This window comes from Ptychodera flava, chromosome 12 (assembly GCF_041260155.1).
Source record: "Ptychodera flava strain L36383 chromosome 12, AS_Pfla_20210202, whole genome shotgun sequence".
NCBI classification, from domain to species: domain Eukaryota; kingdom Metazoa; phylum Hemichordata; class Enteropneusta; family Ptychoderidae; genus Ptychodera; species Ptychodera flava.
The window spans coordinates 15,118,937-15,129,246 of record NC_091939.1 but is presented as its reverse complement, the minus strand read 5'-3'; the positions used below and the strand labels follow the sequence as shown (position 1 = coordinate 15,129,246).

Here is a 10,310-nt window from a genome sequence, read left to right as displayed (position 1 = left end):
AGTACTGTCATACTCACAGCATGCCACTGTTCAGTGAGTACAACATTTTAGGTAATACAAGTTCTGGGGCCTGGTTGTCTTTCGCATTGGGAAATTTTCGTAAATTTTGACGGTTTTTCTTGGATTTCTTAAATATAATGGAAATTACATGCTCCGTCCTGACCATAATGTGTATTTGTGGGCGCAGGGGAGAGGAAAGCCAAAATTAACAGGCTTGGCAAGCCTCGCCCATTAATTTTGGGCTTTTGGCTTTGGTCAGCGGCGGGCCCATTATTCCTATAAACCTGTTCAGTTCTGTTATGAAATGATGAGGGCGCTATTAAAATTGCAGTAACTTAATGGATTTACAAAATTCTTTTGCTTCACTGACAGGTTATATCAATTTTGATGTTCATATTGTTTTTTGTTTTTATTGTCAACTACACTTTCTTGTTCTACTCCAAAAAGTATGTTGAGATAGTGTTGAGTTCATCATCCCAGCCTGTACATGTGCAAACTGTATTCTTTATTGTTGACAAGTGAATTCTGATCCTGACTAGAATTCAAAAGTAAAACAATAACAATGCATTTTACATGTCTAGACGCTGTGTCCACAAGCTAAATAGTGGGTGTACATGCTTAGGGGAGAAGAACAAGAACTTGCAATTGATGAACAAAACAAAGAGTGAAAAAAAATCAAGTTGCAGCCAATAAAATAAAGGCCTTTAAAGCCCCACTGGCTGGATCTTTTTGCATTTTTTTGGATAAAACTTATAGAAGACAGTTTGAAATCATATGCAGCTTACATACTCAATGCTTACCTAAGTGTGACCACAGAATGTTTTCCAAAATGTTTTTGCAAAACCTGGATTCTAGCAACTATATAATTTAGATTTGCAACTCAAAGATGGCTGCAGCAAATATATGCGCAAGTGTCTGAATTTAATCTACCAAATCCATCAGCCAGGATGAAATAGTGACATGTTCAAAGACCATATAGCCTAATAACTGGACTCAAACATTTCTCAAAAGATTGGATGGTAGCTTTTTTTAGTATAGTTTGACAAAGAACATGTTAACCATATGAATCAACAATACAATCCTATTCATAAGATCTCCATTTATTTTCCTTGTTGGGACAAAAGTAGAAAGTACGAATCAGAGGTAAGGGGAGGCAGTAACCTCAACAGAAAGCTTAAAATGGCATTCTTGTTATTGAAATGACACCTCAAAACATTACACATGTAAACATAAACACACACAACTTGTATTACCTTCATTTTTGTTTGCCGTAAAACAAATGGAACAAGTGATTTGTCTGTTCAGTGTGATTTTTTCAAAGGCATTGCTTCGAGTAAATTTTGTTCTCCAAGAATGAAAAATACCGCAATTATACGGTGTCGATCAAATTTGACCAGAATTGGTACATACCAAAGATCAACAATAAGTGTTATTTCTATCTGTTCAGTGCAGGAAAATTATGCATTGATTTTATGACAATTTCTGCACAGTACAACCAGAAAACAACAAGAAATACAACCAGAAAAACAACAAGACATATTTAAACCAGAAAATTAAGAATGACAAAAGTAAATAAGGTCTGAAACTTTAGGTACTGAAGGTCAACTTTAGCAACATGCATAGCAGAGAATCTTTCTACCATGGATGTACAAAAATAGACATCCATATGGTTTCAGCAGATCTGTTAATATGTCACAGTTCATAAACAATGACAGGAAATGACAAATTAGCTGTTTCAGTTACTGCTATCACTCCCAAACATAATAGGTACCCTGCATACAAATACGTTAAAGGTCAAAATCCTCTTATTCAGATGTGTGGGCTGATTCAGTTCACTGCCACCACTCCTGCACACTTGCAGTATTTCCCTTTTTCTTACCTCATTTGCACATTTTTCACACTGATGTGTTAATTTGAACAAATTCACATCTCAACCCCTACATCTACCTGTACACCAAATACTGAGATGGTAGCTTTGGCGGTATGGGAGCCTTTGTGTGTGACGGACATACATCCGCACATACCCACAAATATACAGACACAGACGCCACTCAGACTCATCATATAAGCTCTTTTTGGTATTTATATATAAAACCAAATATGAGCTAAAAATAGCAGCAGTGGGGGACTGACCTCCCGTTTTCTTGTGATATTTTACTTGTGGATCATATGTAAACATTCATATCATTGATATTTCTGAAATTAAGCATGCAAATTATGCAACAATAGGCTTTTTGCCCGGAAGACTGCAATTTTCGATTTGAAAAAATGAATTTTGACAAAGCAATGATTTATAATAGACATCGAGCCAAAGCACATTTCTTGACTTATCAATTTTATTGTATCATGACAAACTGGAAATATGATCCTTAAATGACAATATACTGATCAAATAGTTTTCTGAAACACAAAATTGACAGATCACAATGTCTTGAACTCGGTAAAATACCAGAAAACACCACATAGTCAAGTGCAGCTGAACAGTAGTCTGGTGTAATAGGTACCACTTGGAAGAGGAAAATTGGACGATAATGAGGCATGACTTACACGACTCCATATTTCACATGAAACTTAAAACCATTTGCAATGTGATTGATAACTATCGTAACATGAAACGACAAAGGAAACTGTCATTATTACCACATAATACAAACCAGAGTCATCTTATTCAACACCACGCTTTAATCACTTCTTGAATCTCCCTGTGGCATTGTTCAACTCACAAACTACATAGACTTTAACACGAGACATTTTGACATTGTCCATAACACTTGATAATTCTTATCTCAGAAAATTTTAAAAACATGACTTTGAATGAAAACATGTACAAGATATGATCCTACTGCACGACACAACTGTATCGAAACTATAATGCACAGTTTTCTGTTAAGAAAATATATAGTATTCGTGACAAAGAACACAAGCCAAACAACAAGTGAAAAAACATGAATACTACTAGTATGTGATGGGCAGAAATCTTCAGTACTTGTCTACAGTAAACTACACACTCATACCATAAAACCATGATCAGTACAAGCTATACAAACTACTTCTAAGTTACAATTTTAAATGAAGAAAACAAAATACTGATTATAAAAAGTATAAAAAATGTCAATATCTGGCAGTAGATTGTTTGACGGCATAGGCATTGAGAGACAAACCATTCAACCTGAGGGGGGTGCAGTGTGCCTAAGAATGGAAGTACGACAAAAATTGAACTTTGAGAGCTTGTTATCCCCTCTTATAGAACAGAAATGTTTTGTGTTCTTTTTGATGGTAAATCGTTAAAAGAAAAATAAGTACTAGTAGGCCCCATGCACCTGCAGTAAAGGTGGTCAATGGAGTAGGCATTCAGATATGTATCAAAATGGTTCCTTCTCGGAACTTGAGTGACTGATTCTATTAGTTTTGACACACCCCACATTGAATGATTTGCTCCAAATTCTCACCACTGAAATTCAAATGCTTGCACTAGACTACACTGCTTTCATGCCTCCTGACTCTGGCATAAGGTGGCTTGACATTCAGCTGGGAAAAAATCACCTGGTAAAAAATTTAAATCTCAGGTTATGTTACTTAGATTTTGTGCTCCTATACTTCCACAAATTAACACCAAACATCAACAACAAGGTGATCAGTAATAGTAATCTAAAATCAACTAAATATATATACATGGCGGTCTTCTAATCCTTCATTGTCCTTTGTTGACCTACGCTTTAACTCCAAAAACTTTGACTCAAATTAAAACCTATAACATATGTATGATTTGTCGAAATGAAAGAGTACAGTTCATATATGGTCCATTCACTATAAATACGTAGACAACATGGCTGTCATGAACTACGCTATGAAACTTAAGATATTTCAATTTTCTTGCAGAAGAAACCAAGAACTGTGGATGACATAAAAAGCTTTTTTAAATCAATTTTGATGGTAATTTTTTGCAGCTACGGAAGTCACTTAACAGGCCAACTTGTGGATTGATTTGTTTCAGTATGGATATGAATACATATTTTCATAAACAATTTATGAATCTGACAGTTTGACCAACTCATAGTACAGTACTTGTGACTGACAACTTATCACTACGGGGACTGAATACTTATGGACTCTTGAAATACTTGCATAAACTAATTGGCTGAGGCACTGCATTCCTCATGAAGCTACATGCTTACACATTCGTAAGCTGCAAAGCAACCCACTGTGTTGATTGACCATTCTGACCAATCCGACCAAATATGTGGAAACTGGAAATATTGATCTGATCAGTTTGATGAAAAGTGTGGCATGCATATAACATTGAAACAGCAAGTAGCTGTGTGTCAGTAGCTTTACAGAAAAAAGTGACATATGCTGTAGTGTACGTTGACTCTATGTCTAAATGCTGAGGTCCTTTGAGTTCATGGTCAAAAGTATGTATGTCTCTCTTTTTTGATGCTAATTCACTCTGCAACATTCTCTAAAGCAGATCAGTAAGCACACATTCACTCTAAGTCCATCTATTTACAGTCTTTGCAGAAAGCGAACAGTGATTCAACAGTAACCTGTCATTTGTACATAACTTTGCTTGCCACCTCTAGAGGGAGAAGTTTTGAAACAATATCTTGGTGATCAAACTCTAAAGTATAGAAATTATAACATTATTTTATCTGAACTGCATGGGTAGATTACTTAATATCAAAAGGCATTTTAACAGCTATTATTCTATGTGTTTTAACTCTTTCAACTACATCTGAATCCACAAAGGGCCAAATTTGCTGCAGAAAACAATGCATTGTACCATAATTTGGAGGTGAAAAAATGGACAGGATATATTTTGAAGTACATGAAAACGGCCTTTATGCTAACTACTGTCATTGAATATCTAAGCTTGTACTCTTTCAGTTATATGAAATATATAATGCTTCTGACTATTTCATAAAAAGTTCTAAAAGAAGTGTACATGTACATTCATTAAGTAAGAGTACAACAGTGACAGCTAATGAAATGATCAAATGTAACATGTTGATAATTGGCAACATGGCTCTAACTTTGGTATAGATATTAACAATGAAAGGGAGGTAAGGTATGGTGAATATGTGGGGTCCATATCTGTTTTAGTACCTTGGGCCTTGCTGGTATCCACCACCATATCCCCCTCCACCTTGCCCACTATATCCGCCTTGCCCAGAATAACCTTGCCCCATGGCTTGACTGGACTGACCGTACCCTTGAGGTTGATTGGAGTAGCCCTGACCAGTGTACCCTTGGCTGGGTAGGCCAGAGTAGCCTCCTTGACCTGGTTGGCTGGGGTAACCGCCTTGGCTTGGTTGGTTGGAGTATCCCTGGCCCGGCTGGCTGGAGTAACCACTTTGGCTCTGTTGGCTGCCGTATCCTTGGCTCTGCTGGGAGTATGAACCGTATCCTTTCTGATCAAACTGGCTGTACCCTCCTGATGGACCGCCATACGATTGTGTACTGCTGGCTGACCCTCCGTAAGCTTGCCCACCATACATCTGACCTGATGACTGTCCCTTGTTGGCGGAACCATAACCTTGGTTGTCATAACCTCGACTTGCAGAATCTCTGCCATACGCTGGTGAGCTGTACGACGTTGGCTCCTGCTTGATGTTGTTGCCACTGCCGGCACCACCCGGGTACGTAGACGACTGAGGCTGTGATGAGTATCGGCCATAACCTCCCTGCTGCGGCTGATTGTCCCAGCCTTGGCTGTAGCCCTGCTGTGATGGCTCATCTTTTATTGGCTTGTAGTCCCCATAGCCTCCTTGCCTGTAGCTGTCTCGCTGTGGGGGTGCATCTCGACGACCGTAGTTCCCTCCGGGAGGTACATCTCCCCTACCATAGTTGCCACCCGGTGGTACATCGCCTCTGCCATAGTTCCCTCCAGGTGGGCCCCTCTGATAGTCACGGTCCCATGGTTTATAGTCTACCTCAACACCCCTAGGTGGATAACTGCCTGGTGGGCCCCTATCTCCCATCGGTGGTACTCCTCTTGGACCAAACCTATCTGGACCACCCCTGGAAGAAAACCCATCTCTATCACCTCTCTGTGGCATCATTTGTCCACCCATCGGTGGACCTCGAGGAGAAGGCCCACCTGGGCCAAATCTTTTGCTGGGCGGTTCATTTTCTTGAGACCCATCTGCAGCTCGTTTCTTCTCCTGGTTTTTGAACTCAAGTCCTTCTTTCTTGTACATAGCAACAAGCTCCTTTGATTTTCGCTCATCTTCTTCCACATACCTGACCTCATCAAAGCTCTCACCAACTTCAGGGAGGGAGAAATTTGCCATCATTTCCTTGACAGCCGATTCAGGAACAATTTTCCCCTCCTCCCTTGTTCGTTTTTCAGTCCTCCTCTCCAGTTCTTCCCTGTCATTCATTATGACAATGGCAACTCGCTTGTATCCCCTGAAATTGTTCATTTTCCGTCTTCTTGCTGTGAAGTATACGTTGGTCTGATCCAGAATGTAATTTCTCACCTTCCTTTCTGCAATTTTGAACATTTGATTCAGACAGTCCGTGGATTGTTTTATCAGCTGATCCCAGCGACCATGGTAGTTTTTCTGCCGTTTTAGTCCCATCACTTTCATTTTATCAATGATTGTGTTCGTTCCGAGGATGTAGTATTTCTTCTCGGGATGCTGCTTCGCATACTCTTCAGCCCATGTGCTCTTTCCTGCGGCAGGTAAACCAACCATCATGAGAATTTCATGATCCTCTTTTCTGTTTGATCCTCTGGGGGCCTGGACGAGGGCATCAGGTGGTAGCCACTGCAGCATCTGAAATCCTTGCGTGACTGGAAACCTCGGTGGCCGATCACCAAAATTAATCTCAAACTTGACGTTCTTGAGGTTCACATGAGGAAACAAAGTCTGCCCATTTAACTCAGGACCCGGCTTGAAAGCGACCCCCAAATACTGTCCGTTCTTGGCATAAAAGATTGCACATGGACGAGCATCCAGATCCAAGTAGCAGGTGATGGTGTCCCCTACTCCAAAGGGCTGGCCATAGTCAAGAAATTTGTTGTTTGAAGAGATTTTGCCAGTGCCTCCGTAGCCATATGACAAACTGGTTTCACCCAGTTGAAAGCCACTGCTCTCTGTAGACCAGCCAACACGCAACACATGAGGTGCTCTCTCTGTTTCAGGCATATCAACCTTCTGGTACTCAATCACAGTGCATTCAAAACACACCTGTTGAGTAGAAGGAAATAAAAGAGAAAGGAGTAATCAATTGATCTTTGCCATTCAAATGAATAATGAATAATGAGCTTACAGACTGTACAGCATTAAAATTGACAGGTACTTCACATATCTAACTCTTTGTTTCAATGAGTGACCATTGACAATTTTCAGGTCAGGTTGGTAAAAATAAGGTCTTCAAAACCGAGCAAATTAATATTGAATCACTCCTGGAGGCTATCTCTTTGAAGTAAGATATTGAATGTGATTGTAGTTGTACGAAAACATTTTCAATCACCACCAAACTATAGTCTGTATACTGTTTTAAAGAGTCATAGTTTGGGGTTCATGCAAACAGCACATCTTCAAAGTGGAATTTTCAGCTATTTCATATACTACCATACTTTACTATGTTATTCATTACCGTTTCACTGCATTACCATTATTCATTATCATCATCATTGTCATCATTATTGTTATGAATGATTAATGTCAAAACGTATTTGGTTTTTTTTTAGAAGAATAATCTTTATCATCAGGGGGAGGGGAGGGTTGCCAACAAACCATTGAATGCTACATCTAATCCCCAACTCCTTTCAACGTTATCATCAATTTCGAAATGTGAATGACAGAAAGCATAACACCTCGACAAGTTACAACACAGAACACCGCACCAATGCACTTCCACTCCAGCCAGGTGCAGGTGTACCTGCTACAGGGATGATATATAATGATATTTAGTGGATTCACTTATGCTATTTGAAAAAACGCTGGACAAATTAAATTCTATTGAAAAGTGGACATGGTTCACCTACTTTGCCTTGCCTGACTCCATGTGTTGCGCGTCCTCCTGCCCAAATATATTGAAATCCTTTGTCGTGCATATCCCAGCCTGTCACTCCGTCAGGTCCAGAACACAGATGCAAATCACTGTTGTAATCGTCCAGCACGATCCTGTCACCCTGGTACCCAGCTTGCTGATACATCGTTCTGACGTTCTGTGAGGTGTAACCTTTACGAAGGCGTAAACGGTTTACTGGTTTATTTTAAATCTACATAAAACAAAATATGTAGAGCCACGACGTGAATCGATGGCGTGCAAGCGTGCTCAAAGCGTCTTTGCAGCTACAGTACAATTGGGAGCAGCAACGGATTCAGAACGTGTTTTGAATTCCGCACAAGCGTTGAATCCGGTGGCTATCTCATGATGACAAGCGGAACGTAACGCATTGCGTGCGGCTGTAGGCCTACCTAGTGCAAAAGTAAAAACTTACACAATTTTGTATGCAGGCTGAATTGTTCTACTTACCAAAAGCTTCAACAGATTTGATTGAGTTAATTTCGGTACTATATACATGCTCCCTTACCTTGGCAGTTGCAAATAGTTGTCATTTCCCCGTAAAACAGCAATTTGTTCAAAAGACCTTTCAACAGAAAACCGACACTTAAAATCGCCCCTTGGTATAATTTCTCGGATGGCATGTGACTGGCGACCTAGACCGGTAAATGTTTACACACTGGTAGGTGACAAATGGCAAGAATTCACCGTAGCACTCCACAGTCGCGCTTTATGCATGTTTATGCGAGTAGCCAATGTAAATGCGGGTGACCTTTAATATGCACTATTACCGGTAGTAATCTCTTTACATGTACTAAACCTGCTTTAATTTTGCTCTGGATTCAGTTTAAGTGGTTGTTAATTACATGAACTATGAAAAAACTTTCTTGTTATCAAAAATTGATTGATTTTGTAACTTACTTATCGTACTCTAACTTTACACACAGGCGACTTTTTTCTACTATCAATAACGGTGGATACATTGTTTTTGTAACACACACACACACACACAGTCACACACATCGGAATATACTTGCTCAAAATTTCGCTGATGGCGTGATTATCTGCAACCCTAAGTAGATTGCATGAATCACAGCAACTTTAAAAAAAAAACTTTCTTGTTCTTAAAGCAAATGAACTTTTTGCCTGCTATACTCCAGACCTCGAGTCAAACATTTTATTTCTGCATTTGATCGTTGGCATTTTATTGAAAATCCTCCAGCTTTTCCCAAGATTTTGTAAGCTTATCATAATTTTGAACAAAGGGTTTAATCATTATGGTCTGGCGTTTGACGGAAAAATCCGGGGGCCGGGATGGGGGGGGGGGGAGGTCATCTGAAATAGGAAAACTGCAAAGAGACTTTCCTTTTTGTAACACAAAGCCTTGTTTCGCTGTAAAAATATTCTCGGAAATATAGGTGACTCTTAGCTTTGCATATTTTCATTCTCCGAAATCTATTAACGCTCGTCTAAAGTGTTTACCACTCTACCAGCAGTGTGAAAACGACATATTTATTCGTACGCTTTTGCGGTAAACAAGGGCAAGCTAAATTAAAATTCATTTGTGCTGTTTGACTGATGCACCTGAAGCTCACTGCGGAGAAGAAGGGCGTTAATAGATATACGTCAACAGCGTAAGAACCAATTCAATGCTTAACACTGGGAGAAAATGAGATTTATCGTTTTAGAATATCGCTTAAGGCTTGCGCTTCGCCAAATCAACGTTGTATTTATCGTCTGGGTCGCCTCCACTGATGTCGCAAGATGTCGATAGTTCAAAACTACGGAGAAAACAACTGTTCAACACCAGAAACACAAATGTTGATTTACATGTAATATAATAATCCCTTCGCACGGATAAACACTCAATACTGTTAAAACTCGTTGTTCCATCATCATAGACCCTGGAGCGAGATCGCTCCAGGGTCTATGATTCCATTATAACGCTCGCCCAGCTGATCCGTCATGCTACAGATGTCTCGCACAGTGCGGGGGGGGGGGGGGGGTATTACAAAAAACATATATCGTGGTATCATTTCGTATCACAGTGTCGTGACTTGAGCACAGTACCTCTTCTCTAGTAGGGAGCCTCAACTTGGACACTGCCGCAACATCACTGTGTCCCTGAGTGCATGCCACACTCCCAGACTGAGTTCTCTTTGGCTCGGACACCTGGGTAGCTTTAGCGACAGAAATTCTGACTCTTAAACTTTTACAATATTGTTTTGTTCTACCATATGTTTGGCTCATTTTGTAGGTCATGGAATAAATCAAGTTTTTACCAGCTATTT

General features: G+C 39.8%; 1 protein-coding gene across 1 annotated transcript; it reads right to left on the bottom strand.

The window, feature by feature from the left end:
- Positions 1-2,318: 2,318 nt before the first annotated feature.
- Positions 2,319-8,328, bottom strand: LOC139145117 (heterogeneous nuclear ribonucleoprotein U-like protein 1). The gene is made up of 2 exons (XM_070716074.1): positions 7,997-8,328; positions 2,319-7,193 (listed from the first exon to the last, which is right to left on the bottom strand). Exons 1-2 carry the CDS (start codon positions 8,165-8,167, stop codon positions 5,097-5,099), a joined length of 2,268 nt encoding a protein of 755 aa, XP_070572175.1. The 5' UTR covers positions 8,168-8,328; the 3' UTR covers positions 2,319-5,096.
- Between the last annotated feature and the right edge of the window lie 1,982 nt (positions 8,329-10,310).

Bases quoted from the DNA above. Each gene is read 5' to 3' on its own strand.
- LOC139145117 (XM_070716074.1), bottom strand. From the start codon at position 8,167: ATGTATCAGCAAGCTGGGTACCAGGGTGACAGGATCGTGCTGGACGAT. The intron at 7,194-7,996 runs GTAGGTGAACCA...TCTACTCAACAG, and splicing joins ATGGAGTCAGGCAAGGCAAA to GTGTGTTTTGAATGCACTGT.